The following is a 25934-nucleotide window of genomic DNA, read 5'->3' as shown; positions in this document are numbered from 1 at the left end:
CTCATTGATAGCCTTTATCTCCCCATGATGTCACCTGTTTTACAGCCACAAATACAGAGTAGCTTAGGAAGTGACATGACGTTGTGGGCATGTTTAGACATAAATGGATGACAAAAAAAAAGAAAAAAAAGATGAGAATATCTAGAACAAACACACCCACGCTGGGCTCAGTCATTATCTCTCTGGAGAAGGGGAAAAAACAGAACACCTCACCATCACAGACAACCAGCGCTTCAAACCCTGCCAAGTCCCGCTCTCTCCTCTTTACTCCCACTTCTCCCCCTCAGCTCTCCATCCACTTTGAATGTGCCACTATGCCCATCCTGCTCTCGCCTTCTCACCTCATGTGAGATGTCTGTTTTTAGAAATCAGATCTTTATCTGCTGAGAGGCTGTGGTGAGAAGCAGATGGGCACGGCCCTTGTGCCAGGCAGATTAGATGTAAAGTTCATGTTGACCTGCAGTGGGCTATGCTGTTATATGCACTTGTGTTTCTTCTGTAGAGAGAGAAGAAGAAGAAAAAAAGACACATTTCTAATATCCTGCAGGAAATGGCCAGAGTTCTCTCACCAGCCAGTTCTTTAACACGGAAGAAGAAATGAACTGTGCGCTGAGAAATTATCCAGTTTCGGAGCCTGAGGGCATTTTAGATTAAAGATTGTGTCTGCTGACCGCTGTCACATTGCAGATCAGTTGGGCTCTCTGAGCACAATATTGTATAGAAGGTTCTGGTTAAAAGAATGAAATATGTTTGTGATACCTTTCAGTGTGCCACCCTCCACCCCTTATACTCCCTGCCTTCCTGCTTTCACAAACAGCACCCTCCTTAATTATACACTTAATCTGGGAGGATGTTTACCAGCAGGAAGCTTCCCATCCCACTTCCTTTGGCATTTCTCTGCTCTTTAGTGACAGGAATCAGCTCCATCATGGCTCCAATCATAGAGATCCCTCTAAAAACATGCATGCTAATGCATGTATGCACCTGATATCACACACGCTGTGAGATGTGATAAAATTTACCAGCTTAATTGCTGACATATTTAGTGGCACAGGAGCTTCTCCAGCATAGCAAACAGTGGGATCGGGCTGTGAGGATACTTTTGGGTTCAATATTAACTTTATTGATTTGTGGCATGTCCACTCATCAAACAATACAGATATTTTATTATTAAAAAAAAGAAGCTGGACCTGAGTCCTCCCTAAAATCTTACCAGTCTGGTCCTATTGAAAGGCAGATTACCATACCAAGCAATGATACAAAACATTAGAACAGATTCTATAAAACCTTTATTTTAAAAAAGGGTCAACACTTCAGGTGAAACATTTAAAAAAGTACAGCCGTTGTTGGACTTTTTTTTGTGTGTGTTGTAGCAGCAAAATGTGACTCAAAGGACAGAACATTACCAAGAAAAACAGATAAACATGACAGTATATTTGCACACAGGTCAAGAACCATGGATTTTGTCTTGTATCGCTAGGAAAACGAAGAGTGTTTAGCTTGTTTCAGTGAGCATATGCATATGTTTGAAATGCTGTCTGCAATATAGTTCTTCATGACCCTGATGAGGGCCGCAACCTGACATGGTAAGGTATTAAAGTTGTTCCTCATCATAAAATTATTGCTGGCGCTTCAGCGTCTTTAGGCGATGAGCCTTCTCCATGAACCTTGGAAGTAGGTGAAGTTGTGCCAGAAATTAACTTTGTGTTTTCACTATGTGGGATTTGCCAGTTGGACGCTCTAAGACTAACAGCCAAGCAAACGGGTGATGTGAGCAGCACCAAGATTAAATGTTATCAGCTGATGCACAGAAACTGCAGGCTGCAGAGATGTAACAGAGCAGGAGCAAGACCCAGGCATGGAACAGAGGGGGCATTAATGAAAATACCGACAAAGTCAGATAAACCGTGAAAAGGATGAGCTGATGTGAACGTGGGTTGCAAAGCGGCTTACAGAAAACAGCAACTGTAGGCAGAGTAAAGCACCCCGAATAGCACATCCTGTATGCCTTTCACTGATGTGGACTGACATTGTGATTATGAATATTCTTATAAGTTAAATATCCGAATACAAACCAACATCTGTTTGATATTTTTGCGTGACAAAATATTTTCATGAACGCACACAGCACACCTTCAGAGAAGTCATGATTCTTGGATTCTTTCAGTCAGTGTAGGTGGACAGATTTGCCAGCAGTGATGTCATCCTCTATTTTTAAATCTGAGCAGCACAAAGTACAGCTGCCCATCCACATCATTGACAATATATTGTATCAACACTTCATATTTCATTTCAATATTAAAACCCACTACCCATGTTAGCCGAACATTGAAACACAGTAATTGTTGTGGGTTCATCAGAGGTTGTCTTTTTTTCTGTGGAACATCCTGTGGTGTATTCATCCTATCCCATCAAAAATACTAAATCAAGCATACCACAGAAGGCTCTGTAGATAATTTTTTGCGCTGCTGGAGGCTTAAGATTGATTGAAATGGATTCCTGAGCTAGATTTTTTGGAGAGGAGCGTGTAACAGATGTGTTCCCTTTTATTTGTTAACACTGGAAACCTCTCGGCCGCAGCGTGCTTTTATGTTCGCACCAGTTGGCGCTGGTGTAACAGGTCATGTTTGTTTAAAAGCAGGCGTGACAGCATCATTCATCCAAGGGCCTCGGTTTGCCCCGTTGAACATAATGTGACAGTGATAGCAAAATACTGAGTCGAGGACACTCACTGTTGGCTTGTAGTTAATCTGTCTCTGGATCCCACCTGCCAATTCAAGATTAGCCAATATATACTGACATTTGGGAAGTTTTGAGGTAGTTGTTCAGTGTTTACAATGGTGAGCATGTTTGTGTACAGGATCTGGGGGGCTGATTGGAAACAGTAGCAGGTAAATGCTGTTGTTTCTCATGGGAACCATAAAGCAAACAGATGGTTTATTAGAGTGTCACTGAAGAGAATATGTTAGGGTTTCATGCTGATTACTGACCTTCTGTGTATCCTTTTAAGAAAACTCACACTTCTTTAGAATTTTTATGTCTTTTTTTAATCACAAGTCATATCTTTTCATGTCATGAGCAACACTGGAAATATTTATGATGATCACATTTTAGTTTTTATTTACAAAATTCTTTCATTTTAATTGGTCAAATATGTGGATAAAAATAAACAAACATCTTCACTGGTGAAACTGGCTTTGTATTGGTCCAAATCAGCTACCTGCTAACATGGACAGATTAGCCAATTGTATCTCAGTCACTAGCAAAATACGATTGGAATCCATATCAGCTTTTATTGCTTTATGCTTTTGTGGATCCAAATAAAGGGCAAAAAAGGAAAACTCAAATTTTTATTGTAGGCAGTTTTGTCCTTTTTTAATTTTACTGATAAGTTTTAAGCTAAAATTAGCCCGTGTTACTCATTTCATAGAAACTCCATGCCAGTTCCCTCAGGCTGTTTGAGGCAACCAATACCTCTTTTATGGTGTTATGTATTGTACAGTGTGTTCATACACTGTACAAAAAGAACACAAGAAAATAGGAATATAGAAAAATGTAAAAAGCTGTTATAAACAGAACCTGTAATGGAGGTATGTTGTGATTATGGGGAAAGCAATCCTGAAAGAGAGATAGTTTATTCTGCTGTGTGAAAGTTAACATTAATAGAGGATAGTTTTCACTAGAAACTAGAGTGAGTAAAACACTCACTCTAGTTTCTAGTGAAAACTATCCTCTATTAAACTCCAAACTCCAAAACGGAGTGGCTGTCTCGAGCTAGTTTCCTGTTGGGTTTGTTTTGTAAACTAATGTGAAAAAAGAGAAAAAGAATCAAATAGATGTTTAGTGTGTTTTTCTCAGGAATCACATCAGGTGCAGATGATCTATGTAAACAAGATAAAATACACACCCATGCAGTGCTTTAATAGGAAATGCCACAGCTGTTCCTGCTTAAACATGCTGAGAACTAGGGGGCATCCGGATTTGAACCGGAGACCTCTTGATCTGCAGTCAAATGCTCTACCACTGAGCTATACCCCCTTTGAGTATGCAGCAGCAGGAGGATGATTACCTGAGGTGTGTATTAATGTGCTCTCTATGTGGTAGCATGTCATTTCTGTATATTAATCGACCATGTTTATTTCCTTATCAGCAGTTCGCTTTTCATGCTGAAAGAACAACAACGCCATCCTTCTGATTGCAGACAAATGCGATTAGTCGGCATTGCGTTCCCATGACAATGTGGGCAGGGTGGGCTCATAATGCAATGTGTGGCCTCTGCACAACCCGGACAGGCCGTTTGCCAGGGGTCTACCAATCAGATTACAAGGTCCCAGTTTGCATCACAACATGAAAAATGACAAGTAATGAAGGCAGTTCACTGCTCGACTTCCTCTACGGTCTGGGACTTGGGCTGCTTTATCTCTGGCTCCATCTAACCGCCTGATCATATTCAGAAGCTTTTACAAACGCTGCGCCAAATGTTAATGTCTGCCATGCTCCTCGGAAACAAGGTTTTTCAAGAAATATGTCAAGATAATTATTGTAAAGGAACATAATTAAACTTTTTCTGTTTTTTTTCTCTTTTCTCAAAACCTTCAGGGAAAGTACGCCAAGAGGAAGAGCCGATTTAAGCGCTCAGATGGAAGCACCTCATCTGACACCACCTCAAACAGCTTTGTCCGACAGGTAACATTTCACACCTAATCCTTCCCTCAGACTTAATGAGGGCGCCAGACTTGGCCTCATCTTGTTTAATGAAGAATTACAAGTTTAATGGAATCAAGTGAGAACTTTTAGTGCCTTTGCATTTCAAGAGTTGCTAATGAAAACTCATGGTTTATTGAATTTATTAAAGTTTTTATTCCCTTTTTTTAACATATGCAAATTGAAATGTTACAAGAGATTATTTAAATGTGTAAATCAATACAAAACACAACACAGTGAACACATTGTAACAAAAAAATAGCTAACATATATCTGTAGTACAATATGAAATAAAAGTGTAAAACACAACAGGGCAAAGAATGAAAAAAATAAGAAGATAAAATGAGTTAGTGGTACTGTTAGTTTAGCACATATACTAAAAAAAGAAAAAAAATACTTTGTATTAAGTCTGTCCAAAGCTCATAAGAATTTCCATGGAAATTGTTAGCCCTTGCAATTAATCCTAATCTGACTCTTCCAGTGCCAGAGAATGACTGCAAAGCTGTGTTAAAGCCTGCAAAAATGTTGTTTAGATACAGCAGAAGGTTACATTTACATTGGCAACAGTAATCCTCACCCACTTTAACATGTGTATAATAACAATATCTACGGGTGACTTTATTGCACATAAATTTATCCACCGCATCCAAATGTAACTGAAAACATCAACTCATGTAGTTAGATATTCTATACCTCTCATTCATTTAGTATTATAGTTTTTCACAACTACCATACAATGCCACTTTTATTTTTAAAAAAAACTTGTTAAAAACAGCCAAAACCACATTTTTGGTCACATTTTTTTTAGTCACACAAAACAAACTATTTGAATATGTGAATTTTCCAAATAAGTAACATTTATCTGGAAAATCATCATCACTTACAACATATTTATATTGATACAGATTGATTGATATATTTATATTGAATACATCATTGATCCATTTAACGCCCATTTAAAGTTTTACTTTAACAAATTTCGCAAATTTACAGATTTTAACTTAGAAATTTAAGTTAAAATCTTCAAATTTTGTAGTAACCTGTAAATTTGTATATTTTACTGTAAACCTACTGTCATTTAATGGTCGGGCATTGCACAGCTATTAGCATTTCACCTCATGTCATATTGTGTATGGTTGTGTGTGTGACAAATAAAATTTGAATTTGAATTTGAAAGGTGAGCACTGAAAACATGTTTTTCTGAAACACAAGTTGCCCAATTATCAGAGTAGGTTACATTTTTATGTTTGCAGTTCTTTCTCTCTTTACCTGTGCATGTCACAGGCAGCACACACACTATATAAATAAACATTCATGATATGATAATCTCTTACTAAAACCCCTGTGGATGCAGCTATGCGTCACAGCATTATTCTCAACTAGCTTGAGCTGAGAGACATCTGGACAGATTCCTCCAGGTGCGACTGTGAATCCCAATCCCCAAGTCTTACTCGTGCCACACCAATGCCCTCTGATCTGACCCCTCCCGGCCTGTTGATGTGTGTATACATGGATTTCTCTGTCAATCAATGCATGTAGTGAACAAGTTATAGCTTTAAACTTGTCCAGCTGCAGATGTTAATGTTCCTGCTCGGAATGACTGAAGAAGCCTTTCTTCTTCAGCTGTGAACATTTCTTCTCCTCGGGGGGTTGAAGGAGTTGGTTTGGGTGTCACACGCTCATGACCCACGCAGCAGTCCTTGTCTGGCTGTGACATTTCTCAAAGACATGCTGCGCCGCAGCTAAATGAGCCCCCCTTTTCCACCTGACCTCTTCATTTGAGAGAGGGAATGATGCGCCGCGAGCTGAATGACATTTACCTGTTCAGTACTGGTGTTTCTTCAGAAAAAAAAAATCTCACTGCCGTGTGGTGAACACAGGGAGCTCAACTCCCCTGTGGTTTCTAAAGGTTAGCCACATCCCTTGCCTGCACATACCCCCCTTCCCACTGCCTTGTTCTTCATTAACTTTGTGACTGTGGACTACAGGTAGACAGGATTCATATCACCCACGCTGTATAACGAGCGCATTACCTATATAGTAAGGATGATTTCATGCTTCATGATATAAATATGCTCCCATGCCTTACACTACTGCACATCCGATCCACTCATCAGAGTTGTCAGGGTTGATGTTGAGCTGTCAAAATGTTGCACATATAATATAAAAAGTGATTTAGCAACTCAACTGTTAAGTGCATGGAGTGTTTCCGCACATGCACACAATTTTTTAAACTATGTTAAGATATTTTTTAAAGGTGTTTATTCCAGAAAAAGAAGCATAAAGGCGTTATATAGGTTTTTCATACATATAGCCCTTATTAGCCGAACAACTGAAAGCAGAGCCCTGTATAGGCTTTACAGTCTCACACACACCTACGCAAGTGCACACTCGTTCTTTCTCACACACACACACACACACACACACACACGAATAGACGAGAGCCACAATCAACCAACAGTGGAGCGGCTGGTACACTCGGCCTGGTTTCCATGGCAACCGGGCTACTGAATCTCTCCTTGTGTGCAGGCACAGTGGGATGGAGAGACGAAGGAGAGCATGTTTAGATGGGGTTGTGTTTGCTCGTGTGTGTGTGTGTGTGTGTGCAGCCTACGTGTTTGTGCAGTGTCAAGTTCAACAAAAACACACTCTGTCTTCAGGTGTGTGAATACAGGCAGGGATTGTCTGCTGCTGCGGCTGCTGTTGTGTGAAGTTGGGATTATTGTATTTGCTCCAGTAGTATTTGGTGATGATGTCAGTAAACAAAATACTTTTTACTTGCATATTTATGTTCACCTTTTTGGATCAATCATGTCATGATCTAAAGCCACAACACCCTCATCAGGGACTTCTAACACCCCCACCATGGACTGTTCTCCCTGCTGGAAAGAGGCTCTGCAGCACTCGGTGCAGGACCACCAGGTTATGCACTTGCGTTTTTCCCGAGGTCATCGGAAGTGCTGAAATCTAATTGGATACCATGTGTCTATATGTTAATTTCACCGGTTGCTTTAAGCATTGCATTTTATATGGTAATTTTGGATTCTATATATTTTTATATATTTAGCATAGGTGTTTATACTTTCACCCTGTGTTGAACCAACTGCAGTGAAATTTTGTTCCTTGTACACTTGCTGTACACTGAATGACAACGAGTCTGTCTGTCAAATTAACAACCCAAAAAACAGACACAGCCATCACTGCTTCATGATGCAACATCAGTTTAGAAAGGCTGTTATAATAAAAACATGACTTCTAATTAGGACACAACAAGATCCTTCGGACAATGTGAAATCTAGCCTGAACTTCCTATTCCTCTCTAACCCTAAACATCTACATGAAGCATCTCTTATGGAGAATGAAACCAATTGTCTTTTCCGGATTTAATCACCAGTGATTTCCAGTGTTTTAGTTTTTAAGCCGATGCTGATACGACTTTACATTTAAAAAGGAAACAAACTGAAAGAAAAAAAATCTGCTAAATGAGGATGACTATATTCAAAAGAAGACTCCTATTTCCCTCTGCAGGAGGTAATATTAGGCAGTCTGGCCCTGTTGGGGGGACCTCCCCACCTCTCCACATGCTTAAGTGTAAACCATAAAGTGTAATTTACAGTACAGGGTTTGATCCCTACAGTATTGGACAATGTTGTTGTTTGTATTTATACTTGTGTGCTGGTATGTCTACATTGTCTGCCCACAAGTAAAACACAGGTGTTCATAGTGGACTTGAAATCCAATAATCTTGAACAACAATTACTACAGGACAGAAAATGCCAGAAGCCATTCTGAGTTGTCGGAGCTAGAAAAATGAGTAAAACAACATATCATTTGTACACTGTCAGAATACTAACTATTGCATTACTGTAGTGAGCATGCAATTAGTGCTTTTACTGAAATATTATCCTTGAGCTTGTCTGCATACAAATCACAGTAGAGAGCAGCAGCAAACCGATGCACAGAACAGAGTGGGGATAAAACACAAAAGGTCCTTTTGTTATACCAGACATAGCATGAATGTTGGAGTTGAGGTGGAGGTAGGTTGCAGATGCAAGACAGCAAATCTTTATCAGAATAGCTATGAAAAAACAGAATCAAGCTGTTGCAATGACCCAGTCAAAGTCTGGAGCTCCACCTGATTGAAATGATGTGGAGAGCTGTGCATACACGAATCCCTGCTAACCTCAATATGCGAAAGCAACGTTGTAAAGGAGAGTGGGTCAAAATTCCCCCGTTTTCACAGTAGTCCCTGCAGTCGAAAGAAAATTTTCTTTTTAACATGATTGTATATGATCTTCCAGTTTGCGGGTCCTTGATAACCAAATTTATATTGCAAGATGTGAGCTTTATCTTGATGGAATAGCGTTGTGAGTTCATTATTAAATGTGCAGGATCCCATCATTTACACTCCACTGAAGCATACTCTGTGTGATTAATGTGATAGATAACTAACTGATAACTGCTGTTGAATAAAGCAACATTGTGACATGAGAACTTCCACCTGAATAAAACTCACCTCAGTGCAAAGTTCATTGCAAAACTGTGCAGCAAAGATATGACATATTTTAGTAGGTTAAGTGCTAAATTTGCATTACAAGACCTGCAATATTGTTTCAGTTAGTTAGTTAGAGTTTTGCAATATTTGGAATATGTTTCACTCATCAAAAAAAGCCATATAGGAAAATTTATTGACAATTTGAATGTCTTAAAAACTATTTGAATAATTTAAAAAGTAGAATAAGTCAAACTTGCATGTGGTTTTGCTTTAAACACAGATTCATTTCTGACATCAGAATACCAAGACCCATTAATCTTCCCAAAGACAAATCCTGGCTTGGTTGCCATATATGAAGACTTTGAGTGTTTAGATCCCGGAGAGATGCAAGCCGTCCTCCTGTCAGATCTGACATATGAATCCCAGGAGAGAGCCCCAGTTGCTGCTGTGTTTGGCTGCTCGAGGAGCCAGCTGGTATATGTGTTAGCAGCTCTCTGTTTTTTCACCGTCCCTCAGCTGACTCTGTTGTCACCGGTTACAAACACAAGTCAGGAAGGGGTGGTGGGGCCTATAGTCACGAAGAAGCCCCTGTCATTGTGTCAAAGGTTGCCCTCTGGTGGACACAGTAGACTTTTCTACCCGCTGCCTCCACAACACCTCCACCTACAAGTATCTGCTCTCCAACTGCCTCCTTTTAGCCTTTTAATAGTGTCCTATTTTGGATAATGTTTAAAATGTAGAAGGTACATTCATGGGGTATGAGCGGCAACTATTCAACAGATACTTCAAAGGCTCGAGTCATCAAGCGCCAGTTGCTTCAAAGTGTCACAGCCCAGATCGCTGCTCTTCATGTCCTCCATTCCCTAATGCTGCACTGACTACCTCTCTTGTCTGTTTCACCTCTGCTCATATCCATATTAATTCCTCATCTGATACCCCTGTTTCCAAGAGATAGACAAAGAAACAGAGAGAGCTAGAGAGAGGTTGGGAAGAATGAGATCAGGACAGAGGCAAGGGGGACTGAAGCAAAAAAGAGAGAGGGGAGGGGGTTTCCCTGGGCACTGCCCCAGTCTTCTCCCACGTCAGCTGGGGCACTGAATGGCTGACGACTGCATACCAAGCCTCCTTCTGGGTCTCAGTGTGTTCACGTCCCTGTTTCTGCCCAGCCAGGGCTAAATATATTTCCCCAGTTTGCAAATGTAGCACAAGTCCTGCAACCTGACCCCCAGCCAGTTCCAGCTCCCTTCCTCTACACAAGGTTCACGTTCCTCTGGGTTGTGGAGGTGGGGGGTGGATATGTGTGCGTGAGGGTGTGTGTGTGTGCGAAAGGGTTGGAGGTTAAGAGAGCGCTCACTTAGTTTCGGGCGCACGACACTCTTTTCTGGCTTTCTCTCCTGTCACAGACACACATACACTCACAAATACACACATACACTCATGCACTTGTTAAGCTAATGGGCAGACACTCACACTAGGTTCCACGATATACACGTTACTCTGTCGGCGGACTCTGGCGTTGCCCCCTTGGTTTGCCGTGGTGTGGCGAGTGTGGCAAACGAGGTATGGAGAGGACTGAGAGGATTCAAAGGCCTGTGTTGGTAAGAAGGATCTGGATTAATCTGCAAGCTGTGCACTTTCTGCTGTGCCTGACTCAAAGTATGTAATGCAAGTGTGTATCAGTTTCCTTTCTGAATGGACTAACTTTTGAAAATTCAGCAGAGGCTTTGAGATATGACTGGAGAATATAACTTTGTGTAGTGTCCTGATAGCGTTATACCCCCTGCTCTGCGGCTTTCTTTGCTCCCCCTCTTCTGACTATACGACTGTGCGATTCCATTTTGGGCCGGGCCACAGCTGCTGGAAAGGCGCTGTGTTTTTAATTAGACTTCCAGTCCTCACCGTTGCGTTTGCAGCTATGTGGACTGCCTCTCAGACCAGGACTGTGGCCATTTCAGGGGGGTTTCTTTTACTGCTGTCCCTCAATCTCTGGCCTCAGTTGAATTGTGGATCACTGGCGTTGGAACTCCAGAATATTTTAAGAGAACTACGACTTGATATTGTCCTTGTTGCGCGGGTTTCCATTATGTTTGTAGTTGTTTTGGGCAATAATTGAGTTAAACTTCAGTTGAATATTTTTGTAATGATTTGCAGCTAAAAAATGTTTCCTCTTTTTATTAATCAATTTATATCAAACATTTGATCATCTACTGTCAGTAAATGACAATATGGGAATGAAAATACATGTTGAAATTTTTCCATTTTCTAGAAAGAAATCCTGAGATTTGTCATTTTATCTGATCTCAGGTATGATTGTATTAACCCTTTTTTATTAGAAAGTAGAAAGAATAAATGGCACCACTGTGACGTTTCTGTAAATTGAGTATTGACAGATGGATAAATGAAACTTATATATTGTGTTGTTGTTTTGCAAAATTATTTTGTCTAAATTGAATGAGCAGTTTTGTACATAGGGACGCACATGCGATACACAAGTCATCACTTTGATTCATTTATATGCAAGTGAGCACTAAGGACTGAGGCTCAGGAGTTTCTAAATTTGATCTTGATTTAGGCTGTTTATGTTGCATTGCTAACATATTTAATTAACTTACACAATGTTTGTATTTTGTGTGTATTATAGCATGTATATGTCTCATTAAAATCTGCTAATGAAACTATGATCTTTTGCATAAGAATTAGCTTTAAATTGTAGCACATTTGTATGTAGCACATTTAAACACAACAGACATTGTCCAAAGCGCTGCACAGCAAGTAAAATTATCGAAACAATACAAATCTTTTAAGAACAATGAAAAGAGTCATAATGATGGTAATTCATGTATTCAGCTGTACAAGCTTCAGAAATTAAAAACTATTAGAAGCTACTGATCAAGAAGACCTAAGTGAGCAACATGAGACACAGACATTGTAAAAGATCTCATAAATAACCAGGAGCAAGCTCATGCAAGCCAAGCACTTATATGTGAGCAACAGTATTTAATTAATTAATCCTGTACTTCACGGGAAGCCAGGGAACCGATTTAAGAATTAACTGTGATCACGCTTCTGTGTCCTTATCAGGAGGCTAGCAGCAACATTTTGAACCAGCTGTTTTTGCTCCGTCCGACGTATAATTTGTTGCAATTATCCAGTCCAGATGTAATTAAGCATGAATAACTTTCTCTAGGTCACTGATAGAAATAATTTTTATAGCTTTAGTTTAAGGTCCTAATTGAAAAAAGCCGGCTTTAATAAGTGATATGTAAACATATTACCAACAAATTTCTTTACAAGTGAATTTTTGCACTGCACAGTAATGTCTTTAGAATTATTTTGTTTTTCCATCTTACTTACATTTACACAGTTGGTTCATTATGTACACTATATACATTTGGTCCCAGTCTAATGTATACAGGCAAATATAATAATCTTTATACTTTAAAATAATTAGATTTTTAGATTTCTAGGGAGTTTAAATGTCGTTAATAATGATCACGGTTTTGTTTCTATGGTAAAATAAGTGAAAGTATAACAGAAAATCTAATTTTGGCTTCTCCCTTATTCTCAAGGATCATCACAGCAGATGTCCTGAGATTGATCTTTTGCTTGTGTTGCTTGTGTTGTAAACCTTTTCTCTGTTGGTGTCAGAATTTGGCAGCCTGTGCTTTCTTGATTTATACGTCTCAAAAGCAATGAAGAAAAATTTTCAATAACGATAAACTCCAAACTCCAATGGGTTTTGTCCATCAAACAGTTCAGTATTAGAACACTTGCTTTTACACTCCAACGTTTGCTTGTTTGTGGGGATTTCTGATGAGTTCACTCCATGACTCATCTTTCTGGTAATCTCCATTCTCCGTCCATCTGGTTGCCATGACACTGCTGTGACAGAGAAGGGGCCATGGCCATTTACAGCCACTGGCCATTAGCTTCAGCCAGGAAATCTTTAGTCTGTGAATAGTAGGTTTGTGAGACATATATTTTGCTACTTCACCATTTCTTCCCTCCTACCTCTCTTACTGAGTTAACCTCACCCTGGATGTGGTATGAATACACAGTCGGTGAAGCTGAGGCTGAGACTGTTGATACATTCTGGTTGGCTCTCAGAATTCTTACTTGTATCGTTGTGTTCTTCTTCTCTCAACTCTTTGATGACTGTGGCCCCGAGGAGACACCGAGATAAAGCGGATAGGAAAAGAATATTAAATGTTGTGGTTTTTCCATGCTTTTTTTAAAATTTACACATCTTCTGATGTGACAATTGTGAATACATTTTTATCTGAATAATTACCAGGGCAGAGGATCACAGTATGTGTGAGCTTTCTGAGGGTAATTATTTCTTTCTAACCCATTGTGAAGTCTGACAACACCTCCTGTGGTGTTCCTGTTGTTTGTGATACTCACAAATTAACATGTTTGACCTCTGCACTGTTGCCTTGCATAACAGAAAAACACTGCTGATGATCTGCTGTGTTTTTCTAAAGATGTTAGGAACAAACATGGGGACAAATACAATATCAGTGCCAAACGAAGAATTTCATTTTGTAAGCTGAGGCTTAATGCATGCTACTAAAATATATCTGCTACTACTACTACTACTTTATTTCCCAATTATAAGTAACTGCAAAACTCAGCCAATCAACCGATCTCAGTGCAAAACCACATCAGATGATTAGTCAGGTAATACCCATCTATGCATCCAGTTAGCAAACATCACATACGGTATGCTAGTTAAAGGGGACCTCTCTTTTTTTCCTTTAATGTCCCTGCATACAATTTATAAAAACCCCATAATAGATCGATGTGTACTAAACTGTTCCCATGAGGGAAATGATTCAAAAGCAACATATGGAACTACATTTGTAGTTCTCTATGATGTCATCTCCGACACACAGCTCTGGCTGTAAGCACAGAAGCCCCACCCACCTGCTGTTCGAACATTGTGGAGGGTGGGAGCTAAAAAGGTTATTTTTAAGCTGCTTTAATAGTGTCCATTAAATAAACATGAAGTTGGAAATGAGCACAAGAGGTCTCCTTTAATGTGATTTAGTCTGGATTAGCTGCATGCCACTTTGTAACCCAACTCCTTCTTTTGATGCTGGGCCAAACTCAATCAGGAACTTCAGGTTTGTCGCTGCTGGTCTCTCCATCAGTGCTTGCCTGTGAAAGGGCGATGAGGTTTCTGAACAGAGCTGACACCAACAAATATAAATTACTTCAGATGGAAAGAACAGCTCTTTTTTTTTTTTTTTTTTTTTTACTGTAGTATTAACTAATTTCCTTGCTGCGGGGTGACTCTTTTCAACCCTCATTATTCAAAGCACTTGCTGTTACCATCCCGCCGTCGCTCCTTATTCTATTACCCCCCTACGTTCTATTGCACTCCCTCTTTACCTCCCCCCTCCATTTATTCAATATCAATGCTAAGGAGGTGTAAATTCATCATGATGGCAGCCACTGTGCAGAAAATGGAAGGAAACCAGTTCATGTTCGGGACCATTACCGAACTTTACCTCCCTCTCTTTTCTTTTTTCCCCACTATCTGCTCCTTCTGTGAACAAAAGTTTTTGGAATTTCATCCATTAGATGTGGGAAACTGTAGCATGTAAAAACATTGATATTATATCTGCTACATCCCTTAAAAAGCTTACCCAAAGCCCATAATGTTTTGTTGGGTGCAGTTATTGACATGTTATACTAAGGCCTATTGACTAGACTGCGGTCTCCCAGTGTGATAAAATACCACATTGATCACCTGTTGAAATGCTTTTATACAATTTCCCTGCCTCTTATTTCACATCAGGGCATTTCATTTACTATTGATTCCCATATCGTCTTTCTGTATCTCCTTTGCAATACAGCGCTCTGTGGCTGCCAGTAATAAGCTGCAGCCATGGTTACTATGACACTGCTGGGGTCTCTACTAGGGCCTGGCCAATAGGAAAGCAGCTCTGCCATCAGGTGGCCTGTAGCTATTTTGAACAGGAGCTGTATGTGAAGTGAAGCAAGCAGCTAAATTAGAGACACAACTCATTGACTTCAGAGAGGGAGACGAGGAGGAGGACAAGGGGAGGGAGGGGACTGTGGAGGTGGAGGAAATTAGTTCATTTGTTTGCTCAGTCTGTCCACACATTTTGATGGAATTGATGGGAGAAAGGTGTAGAAAGGTTATCAAGTAGTTTCTATTTTTTCTTCTCCTTGTTTCCACTTTTTTGGGATAAAATACTGACTTTTGTGTCCTTCACATTTATTCCTGGCTGTGTGTGACATGAATCAAGTTATTCAAGCACAACTTCATAGTGATCTCTTGTCCCTCCCACTCCCTCTATATTTTGCTGCATCACCGACCTGTTGTACTGAGCGTGTTATTCACAGGTAGTTTCCAACGTCATTTCAGCTCTTATTCTCTAAAAACATCCCCCTGGGTTCCCTTCCAGTGTCTGTTAACCTTCTCTTAGGCAGGGCTTCACATTGGGATGCACCTCTATGGTGTAGAAAATGACTCAGAGTCACTAAGTACAGGCGGCTATCCTCATTAGATGCGGCGTACCACTCACAGGATCATTCTTCCTACTTGAGTGGGATGTGGGCGCACCGCTTTGAGTGTTCGAGTAAATGAAACAGGAAGTGTGGATGGCTTGTAAATGCCCGAGGACACAAGGAGTCACTGGCCATTGCCTTGGAAACAGGGAGGAACTACATTTAGTGTGCTGTTGCCAAGTCACAGAGGGCCTCGGTATGACAGGTGGCAGAGCTAGAATCAACATTAGTATGTGTGGTTTCATTTCAGATCATACAGAGACACGTGAATGCTAATCAAAGGCATAGAGGAGCATTAACCATGCGTAAATGGACGTGCAAACATTCAACCACCACATGATGCTTCACATATGAGCAGCTTCTTTCTCTGAGTAGATATGTTACAATTTATATGAGTTGTTTATTCCTGTTGAACAGACAAATTAAAGATTTAGGAGCATACAGTTTGTGTTTCTGAGAGCAGTAGTCTTGGCTCCACTGGTGCTGCTATGTTAACTTTTCTTTTTAACCTGTAATAGAAGTTTTTTTTTGCTCTAGCTTGTCATTATAAAGTAAATGTTGATTGCACATTGCAGTGACTGCAGAACTGTACATCAATAACACCGCCTGCATTTTAATTGGTTCCCGTAACTCTCGCTTTTACCATACAAATTCAGTAAACCACCAGGGATGATATTTTCCAGGAAAATGTAGTCTAAATTTACTGCACAAAGAAAGCGTTTGCATTTTGTACCAGAGGTGGTTATGTCATGTTTCTCTGCTCATTTCTAATATGAAATCAAACATCTACCTTTGTCTTCTTTTCATTTTCTAAAAAAACATAACACGAAACCAAACCAGCCTACTTTCTTGTGATAAGATAATCTGATTTGATATTTTCCTCATTCAATCTTTAATGTAATCCCTTTTAAAAACACTCACCGGCCCCTTTATTTGGTGCGTGTGTTCAACTACTTATCGAGTAGTTCAAACTGAGCATCAGAATAGGGAAGAAAGGTGATTTAAGGGACTTTAAATGTGGTGTGGTTGTTGGTGTTGTTGGTGCCTGGGTAATTCAGAAACTGCTCATCCACTGGGATTTTCCCATAAACCATCTCTTTGGTTACTTTGGTCCTGTGCTGGGTATTTTAAAGTGCTTTATAAATAAAATTGGATTGGATTGGATCTCTGGAGTTTACAAAGGATGGTTCAAAAAAGAGAAACTATCTCTGATATCTGCCTTGTTACCTGCAGAACTTAATTGTAACCTCTCTATACAACGAAGTTACACAGAACACCGTCTCTGAATGCACAACATATCAAAACTTGAAGCAGATGGGCTACCTTAGCAGAGGACTGCGCTGCAAGCCACTCCTGTCAGCTAAGAACATTTACCTGAGGCTACAGTTCACACTGATTTACTAAAATTGGACAACAGAAGATTGGAAAAGCATTGTCTGGTCTGATGAGTGCTGAATTCTGTTATTGCGTTTGGATTGTAGGGTAAGAATTTGATGTAAACCACATGAGCGTTTGGATCCATCCTGCCTTGTGTCAGTTGAACAGGTGGTTTTTTAATGTGTAATGTAATTTTCTTTGCACAAAAAGGGGCCAACCCTTGTGACCAACTGAGGATCATATAAAATCCAAAATCTTATGGAATGTTTCTGGCACCTTGTTGAATCTATGCCATAAAGAATAAGGCAGTTGTGAAGGCTAAAGGGAGTCCAATCTGGTAATTACCAATTGTACCTAACAAATGTGTGTATGTACCTAGTGACCAGAGCAAAAATAACTGTGATTTCTCATTGTGCGGTGCTGCTAACATGGCAGTGTAACTGTATTAATATTAGCATTGGTGAGTCTGTAATTGGTGAGTCTCAGTTGCAGAGGCGGGCGAAGGCATCACACTTTCTACAGTCATTGCAAAATAAGAGGCCTCAAGCAAATATGTGAGTTTTAGACTCACTCATTAATGTTCTGTAGTTAATAAGAGGAATCAGATCATTTGCACTGTCTAATTTTAACTTGTTTTATGTTCATTTATATTAGAGTGTCCTTGGGTGTTTTTAAAGGCACCTATAAATAAAATCAAATTATTATTATGATCATAAAACTTACATACTGACAGTTCACTGATTGGCATCAGAAATCGTATGAGCCTTTGAAATACTGAATGCAAAAGGTTTACTTTAATTGAACTAATTACAGCTTAATTATTTTAGGGAAATGATTTTTTTTTTACTAGATATTAAAATTTAAAAAATAATGTAACGTCCCACCTGCTGTACTCCAAAGAACTACTAGGTGTGCTGCATCTATTAGACCCACTGGAGAAACACTGGAACAGTTATAGCTATATAACAGCTATATAAAAGTGTGGGAAAAGCCTGCAGGTGAAGTCCTGCAGTAAGGGAAAGGAAAAATCTATATTTATTATTAGGATATATATTTATATATCTATAGTTATATTTTAAAAGAAACAGAAGTGATTGATTACATGAAAATCGTTCTTTCTTATTTAAACAATATATAGTCCTGATTCGTCTTGTGTCAGTTTTGGAAAAGAAGTAACAGGATGGAACAGATGGAACAGTGGCTATCAGGAGCCTGAAGTAAAGCTTTTAATGGGTCTATTTCCATTAACAGTTTTTCATAATCACTGAGAATACAAACTTAGGCCTATGTGATGGTTGGATTAAACTAGATAGATGAATAAACTCACACAGTTACTTCTAATGTTTTCTTACCATTTACTCCACAAAGCAGCTAAGTGCTTCATGTAAAGGTATGACAGTTTAACTTTTTTCGTCTTTGCAAAAGTAGGATAAATCACATGTCCTGTGTTGTTGGTGGTTGCTAAGCTTTAAGGAAAACAGAAAGCAACAGCAGCGCCAACAGTAAGATTTGACCAGTAATGTACTGAGTGTAGTTACACAGTGAAAAGCACTGCTAGTATACTCACGTTCTCCAATCTGTGGATTTATAAAAAAAAAAAAATTGTTGACATACTTTAACTCTAATATTGGCATCAATACTGAAAGAAATTCCTAACAATAGCCGGCCACAGTCCAAAGATATCTGTTATACTCACTGTTTGTCTGAGTACACATGTGCAGGGAATTTTTCATCATCATTGCATATGCTGTATGTCATCTTTGTTCATTCTCACCTCTATTTTAAAAACCCACACCTAGTGACTCATTTTTTCTGCCTGGAACATTCATCTGTCCGCATTTTTGTCAGTACCTCCCACAAAGCATCAGGCAGCCTGTCAGCTCAAAAACGAAAACAGCAACAAGAGAACAAGTGGGATTGTTATATAAATTGAACACTCGAACACTTCAGAAGTTCAGGCTGCCTCCCTCCCTGCGCTGGACTTGCTGAGCAGTACAGCGGGTCGACTCTGCAGGCTCGGAGGAGGCTCGGGTTTTTGATTGTGGCATGGGTGTCTGAATGAGGGTCAGCAGGAGAGAGTCGAGTTCCAGTGCATGAGTGGTGGATGTGTTAGAAACTGTAGCCACTTCATGAGAAATTTATATCCTTGCTGATATTATAAACAGTCCTCGAGCCATTTTTTCCCCTCTCCACATCTTTCTGTCTGTACTTGACACACCCACACATGCTGAATCTATTGTGCCTGTGCAAAAAATAAGATTTAACACCCCGGCCACTCTCGATGCTGCGGTGGAAGTGTCGGCAAATGAAAATGTTATGCATCCTTCCAACCTCGAATAACAGAGTCAGCTTCATGCAGTGTGATGGGCGGGGTTCTCTTTGTGTTTATTTAGGTTGCACTTCACAAGGTGGTCTTGATATTATAATCTCAGGATATTAAAAAAACAGGCTGCAACCTTTACTCCTCATATTGAGGAGCAGCTGAAAGACACATACCTGGATTTAAGGTGCAACACGAGTGGACTGATGGGCATGCAATTCATCAGTTAGACTGCAAACCTCATGCTTATTTGGTCTAACTCTGCTTTCGTTATATGAATTCTTTGTGCATTTCAGGGCTCTGCAGACTCCTACACCAGCCGACCGTCGGACTCGGACGTGTCCCTGGAGGAGGACCCTGAGGCTTTGAGGAAAGAGGCCGACAGGCAGGCTCTCGCCACACTCGAGAAAGCAAAGGTCAGAGATCAAGCCTTTCACATCCATCTCTTATGCTGTGTGCTCATCCTTATTGAGTAACTGTCACGTGATTAAGTGTTTGGACACAGTTAAATCTCTTCAGCTGTATCAGGCAGCTCTAAAGTGCGATTTAGTGAGCTGCTCTGTGCATACTAATACCTTTTCTCCCATCTTGGCTCCAGACCAAACCAGTGGCATTTGCTGTGCGTACAAATGTTGGTTACAACCCAGGCCCCAATGATGATGTTCCTGTGCAGGGCATGGCCATCTCCTTTGAAGCCAAAGACTTCTTGCACATTAAAGAGGTTTGAACTTATTTCATTCTCTTATTATAGAGTCATTTCAGTACATTTTTCACACTGAGAGTAATTTCTGTGGCTTAGAGCACCAACGTTAACTAAAGTTAATGCTTTTGAGTTTGAGTGAGGATATTTTGGATTTTGGATGGTATTGGGAAAAGAATGCCAGTAGCATATTGGCCCCATCCAAAAACTGTCAGTGGTGGTGGGTGGGAAACCAATGAGGGATCATGCTACAACTTATTGCACTGCCTCCTTCTTTTGTAAAGCCTAGCCAGGCCATGAGTGGGAGTTAGCAGCAATACAAGCTGCAGTGCAGTGAGAAATAGGTGATCCAAATTTGGGAAAAAATGGGAAAATATTTGCTAAATAAAAGTAGTGCTCTGATTTGTTTAATACTGTTTAATACTTTGAGTGACTCAAGATACAGAATTGTGCGTTTTTACCAAGTTTGGGCTGCCATTTAGCTTGTTTTACAGTTTATATTTAGTCTAAAGTTTCATATAAAAACTTAATAATCATATCCAAAAAGTTTAAATGATGAAAGTTTTAATGCAGCCCTATTTGGGAAAATTTTCTGGCTGCAGAAATGCTCTTGTGCTCTACTGGAGAAGTGATGATTCACAGTTTAAATTAAGCCTTATTTAGCTTATTGGACCTTGGTGCAGGCCCTTTTCTGTTTGAGATGAGACATTTTAACTCCTCTCCTTTTAAGGCTGCTCTCTCCTTAAGCCATTTCTTCAGATAGTCCACCCCCGGCATTAAGAAGGTTTGAAACTATAGCCATGTTTGTACAATGGTGGATTCTCATGTTTAATATATCCATGGCAGAAAATAAGGGTCAAATGGTAAAATATATTTGTATAAAATGCTGCATTGCCCTCTGATGCCTGTCTGTTCTGAATACAGAAGTACAACAATGACTGGTGGATCGGGCGTCTGGTGAAAGAGGGCTGTGAGGTGGGCTTCATTCCCAGCCCGGTCAAACTGGAGAACACCCGTCTGCTGCAGGAGCAGAGGATGAGGCAAAACCGACTCAGCTCCAGGTAACAATGAAGAGCGAGCTCTCTGTGTCTGCGTTATCAGCAGCACAAACAAGAACCCACTCTTTAAAACAGGTCACACATGAGTCACACAGCACTCAGCGGCAATGTAAAACATACTGAAATAGACAAAAGCACTGCTGTGAGTCACTCTGTTACTCAGTGCATCTATAGTATAGTATGTACAAAAGTCTCTATAGTCTCTGTATTTACACATGCAGTAGAGGAATGTTAAATACTGAACTATTTAAATGTCAATGCTGAAACAGATTTTAGTATACATATTAGTAGAATATGAATTTCTGCACAGTCAGCAGGTAATTTAAGCAGTTTTCCACGTGTTTTTTAATGTTCACATTCGCATCATTATATGTAACAATTTGTGTCTTCTTCTTTGTTTAAGGTAGAAAATAAAAATTCAATCAAAAAGAATCATGTATCGTTCTCCAAGCTATGATTTGTGCCTGTTTTTCTGTATTTCAGTAAATCTGGAGGAAGTTCTAGTCTTGACGTTGCCACGGGAACCCGCAGGCCTACTCCACCTGGAACAGGTGAGGTCACAAGGTCGCCCTGTCACGTGGAAACATAGTGCCTGTCTGTGTGTGTGCGTTTGTGTGGGCACCTGAAAGGGTGAGAGAGAGCGAGAGAGATAGCAAGATGAGACGGGCGCCTGATATTTAGATGAACATTTTAATTGGCTAGTTAGTCAGGCATGATGATGAATCACAGCGTGTCTCAGTGGGTTGCTGTGTGAAGCGAGAAAGGTCTTAGGAGGTCTGTCATTAGCACACAAGACGGGACTGAAATAGAGCCGAAAATGAACTTCACTCATTAAACTTGTTAAGTACGTCTAGCTGACAGAGAGAAGGAGAGACGGTGGAGGAAATGGGTAAACATAAACATCTCTTGATTGACTTTAAAAGGCTTTGCATATCTGTGTAACAGAAAAATCATCTCTCTAACACACCTTGTACATCCTAAGTTGTTGTTCTGACTCAAAGTCAGAATTTGACATAGATTCGAGATATACTAGAGAGAGAGTTAGATATAGACACACATTTTAATGAGCTAGTAAGTGGATTTTGCTACTTTTGTACAATTTTGTTACAATTACTCAACCCTTTCAATATATACCTTTAAAACAAGACACCTGCAAGGCCCCATTCACCCTCCCTCATCCCTATAGCAACACACACCCTGTCTCCACCCCAAACTTCCCTCTTTGCTTGATTCCTTCTTTCCTACCTGTACCTTTTTCCAGTTCCCGCTGCAGCCATCCTTCTCAACGGTTCGTTCACATCTTTACTTCAGGTTTTGTTTCTTTCTCGTCGCACCAAATTCACTTTCTGTGCTCTGCCTCATAAAATTGTGGTGTGTTCTTTTTAAGACTCTTGTAAGTGTCGTTTCCAGTTTAAATCATACTCTGTGTCACTTTTTTCCAGTCTCTGTGCCATCTCTTGCCTCTCTCTGGATGCATCTCACACTTTATTCTTCCCCCTCTTGCCTTTTCTCCCTTCTGCTATTCTCTCTGCTCTCATCCTTTTTCACTCCACCTCATCTCGCTTTCTCCTCTTTCTCCTGTTCTTTTGTTCCGTCTCTCCAACGTCCACCCTTGCCATCATCAGCTCACGTGGACATGTCCACAGTGGCCTTTGACGTTGACCCCCTCGACCTGGAGGCTGAGGAGGCCCCTGAGTCCCAGGGTGACCCTCGCTCTTCCAAGAGCATGTCAGGCAGCGTAACATCCCCCCAGGCCAACATCCACCGACTGCCCTTCTTTAAGAAGGTAACATTAGAGGGCCAGGTGATCTCTCTCCTCCTCCGTCCTGCATTTGCCCCCCTTTCCTCCAAGATATCCAGGTTTAAGCTCTCCTTCTTCCACTCTACATCTCTCACTAACCTCTCATAACTGATCCGTCCCTGCTGCTGCTATAGATCCTAAATCTAACACTGTTTGGCCCCTCAGGCTCCCACGGTTACACTGATATGTTTGGATGTGCGTTTCTGTGCTTGTTGAGCTGGGAGAGGCGTTGAGCTAACTGATCCTCTCTGAAATGGCTGCTGCTGGATATCAGTCTGAATCAGTTTGAAAATGAATTCACAGTGGAGGCAGTCAGTGTAAACTCTGCTTTAATCAACAAACAGCTCCTCTCCCAATTCCCCCACCCCTCTAATCCAAACCTGTTAATAACTAAATGTGCTCTTGTGTTTTGTGCTTTTTTTTGTCTCCTCTGGCTTTTGTGTGGATTGATACTGTAGGTGGCCCGGCTAAACAGAAACAGAAGTCGGTGAGTGTGGCTTGTCTTCAAGACTAACCTCTAGCATTTCGTCTTTTTTCCTCCGTCTCCTCGTCTTCTGTTTGTTGTCTCCTCTTTTTATTCTGTGTATCACTTCTGATGCTCGTTAGCGCAAAAATATTCACTGGATCATTTGTAAATTGTGGTGACACTTCTGTCATTTCCTCAGAGCGTGTATCACAGCTGTTAGTGTGCAGATGCAGGTGCAGAGCCGTCCCAGACCCTGTTAGTCAGCACGTGGCTATAATGCGTCCTGACATGCTTTCATTTTCATTTGTGATGGCTGATTTGAGTCACAGTGGCCCACAATCAGCAGTTTTTATGCTTTTCAGCACAATTTCAATCACACGTAAAGGCTGAAGGCTGTTGCGGTAGGAGTAAGAAATACAAGCAACACCATTCGCACAGCAATACTTATCACAGCAATATCTCATAAGGTTTAAAATTCATTTCACGACATATTTTTATCAATTTTTTTATTCATTATGCACTTTTAGCCCACTTTAGGACATTTGTAACTCCCAGTCATTTCAATTAAAAAATGGAAATTGCACACTAACACATGAAATAACTACAGAGCAGAACAGAAAAGAAGCCTGAAAGGTTTAATCAAACATCCCACTCACTGAAGAGAAAAGACATTTTTATAGCTTATTATTATTAACCTAGTGGGGGGGGGGCAGAAACACTATATTCACAAGAGAAAAACACAAAAATGAGGAGTTTAGCTAGACAGCTAGGGAAAACAAACAGGACCGAAAACATGATGCCAGATAACATGAGAGTATAATCCGACATCTGCAGTGAGGACAAAGGGAAAGAGGCAACTGTGGTTGCAGCCATATAGTCAGTTTCAAGGTTATTAACTGAGCGAAGTATCTACATAACAGCCGTAATAACATCTGTTCATCTTCTCTGTATACTAAGAAAAGGTAGTTCAGTACCTACTTTATTACCTCCTTTAGCAGCAGATATATTGGACAAGGAAAGAAGATAAGCTGTCCCAGAATTCATAGCAAATGCATCATCATACCATGACGATCAACAAAAGTGCCAAAGTGAAACATTTTGTGTAAAAGTTTTTATATAAATGTTTCATTTTGTACTATAGGATGTTAAAATGTTTCATATTTACAATAGCAGAGTGTTAAACCCACAGCTAAAGCGATGAAGTGATGGGAATTGAAGGGAATTTGCCTTTACTCAAGGAGTAAAATTGTAAAATTGAGAAAAGTGGTTATACTGGCTATGTCTTTAGTAAAGGTCATAAGAAAATAAGATTTATTTCCTAAAGACCATAAGCTTGCTTTTCTTTAAAGTATGAGTTATGAAAAGAAAAGGGAAGTAAAACTAGAAGAATAACCACCTTTAAAGTAAAAGAGGAAATGACAACTGGGGAAAACAGGTAGCAGGTACTGATATACAGACAGGAGAAAGCAAGTGAGGGAATCCTCAAGCTACACTACTACTATTACTATAATCACAAGAAGAAAGGACAAGAGCCAAAATTGAATGATATCAACAACAAAAAAAACTGAGATTGTGACATGAAAATAATGCAAATGGGATTCATTTTCTCCCTGGCTGACTAAAATACTTTAAGTTATTTCTTTCAATTCATGTTTGAAACCTAAACAAATATGGCTCGGCCCCCACAATAGACTGGGAAAGCTATCCAGTTTATACGCCACCTTTCACCCTCTGACTGCTGGGATAAGCTCCAGTCCTTCCATGGCTCTTAAACTGGATTAGCAGACATGATGGATATGCAGAAGCACATGTAAGATCATTGAATATAAATAAGATATATTTTATTTACGCCAAAGCTGTGAAATTTCTTTGTTACAGTAGTTAAAAATGAAGTAAAAATGAAGCCGGGGTTAATACCCATCAATTCTTCCATTCCCATCCAATTCTGGAGCTGAATCAGTGTCATAATAATATTATTACTTATTATTGCAATATAATATAAGGAAAACTGTATATCTAACATGAAGTTCAATGAAAGGATGGGTAAGTCGGGTAATTTGATTTCAGTTTTCCAGTTTAATCTTTCGTCCACGAGAGCTCACACGAGTTTTCTGCGTGATACCCGATGGAAATTCACAGTCATCCTTTGCATCATTTTTGAAAAGTATTGCATATAAATGAGATTTTTTTTTCTGTTGTATAAACATGAAACTGTGAAACCGAATATCTACACGCTGGAACTGTATAACGTGTTATTGGAGAAGAACAATAAACCGCGTGTCATTCCTCCCCGTGCTAAATTGTTCCCTGCGCTCCTGTTTTTCCCGAACGAATGAGTAGTGTTGTGATGTTCAGGGCTCCAGCGCTGCCCCTTTATAGACAAGAGCCATTTGGAAGCTTTTATAATATGTATTTTTAGCTTCTGTGAATACAAATTGGGTCAAATGAGCTTCCGTTGTTCTGCTTTATGTAA

General features: G+C 40.0%; 1 protein-coding gene and 1 non-coding gene across 4 annotated transcripts in view; one reads left to right on the top strand and one right to left on the bottom strand.

The window, feature by feature from the left end:
• Positions 1-25934, top strand: part of cacnb1 (calcium channel, voltage-dependent, beta 1 subunit) — a 38761-nt gene that overhangs the window by 910 nt on the left and 11917 nt on the right. The window contains exons 2-7 of one of the 3 annotated variants that reach the window (XM_084925344.1): positions 4600-4686; positions 19733-19852; positions 20035-20157; positions 21061-21197; positions 21678-21745; positions 22820-22980. In XM_084925344.1, coding sequence (XP_084781470.1) covers positions 4600-4686; positions 19733-19852; positions 20035-20157; positions 21061-21197; positions 21678-21745; positions 22820-22980 — 696 coding nt within the window. Of the gene's footprint in view, positions 1-4599; positions 4687-10646; positions 10798-19732; positions 19853-20034; positions 20158-21060; positions 21198-21677; positions 21746-22819; positions 22981-23453; positions 23483-25934 lie in introns of those variants that run through there. The other 2 variants (XM_084925342.1, XM_084925343.1) reach the window with 2 other exon arrangements.
• On the bottom strand, positions 3967-4038 carry trnac-gca (transfer RNA cysteine (anticodon GCA)). Its single transcript has one exon. It is a non-coding gene; the product is annotated as a tRNA-Cys (tRNA).

This window comes from Perissodus microlepis, chromosome 4, assembly GCF_051167445.1.
Source record: "Perissodus microlepis isolate ML-2025 ecotype Zambia chromosome 4, ASM5116744v1, whole genome shotgun sequence".
Lineage (NCBI taxonomy): Eukaryota > Metazoa > Chordata > Actinopteri > Cichliformes > Cichlidae > Perissodus > Perissodus microlepis.
Note: the sequence above shows the minus strand (reverse complement) of the source record. Positions and strands in the feature narration are given on the sequence as shown.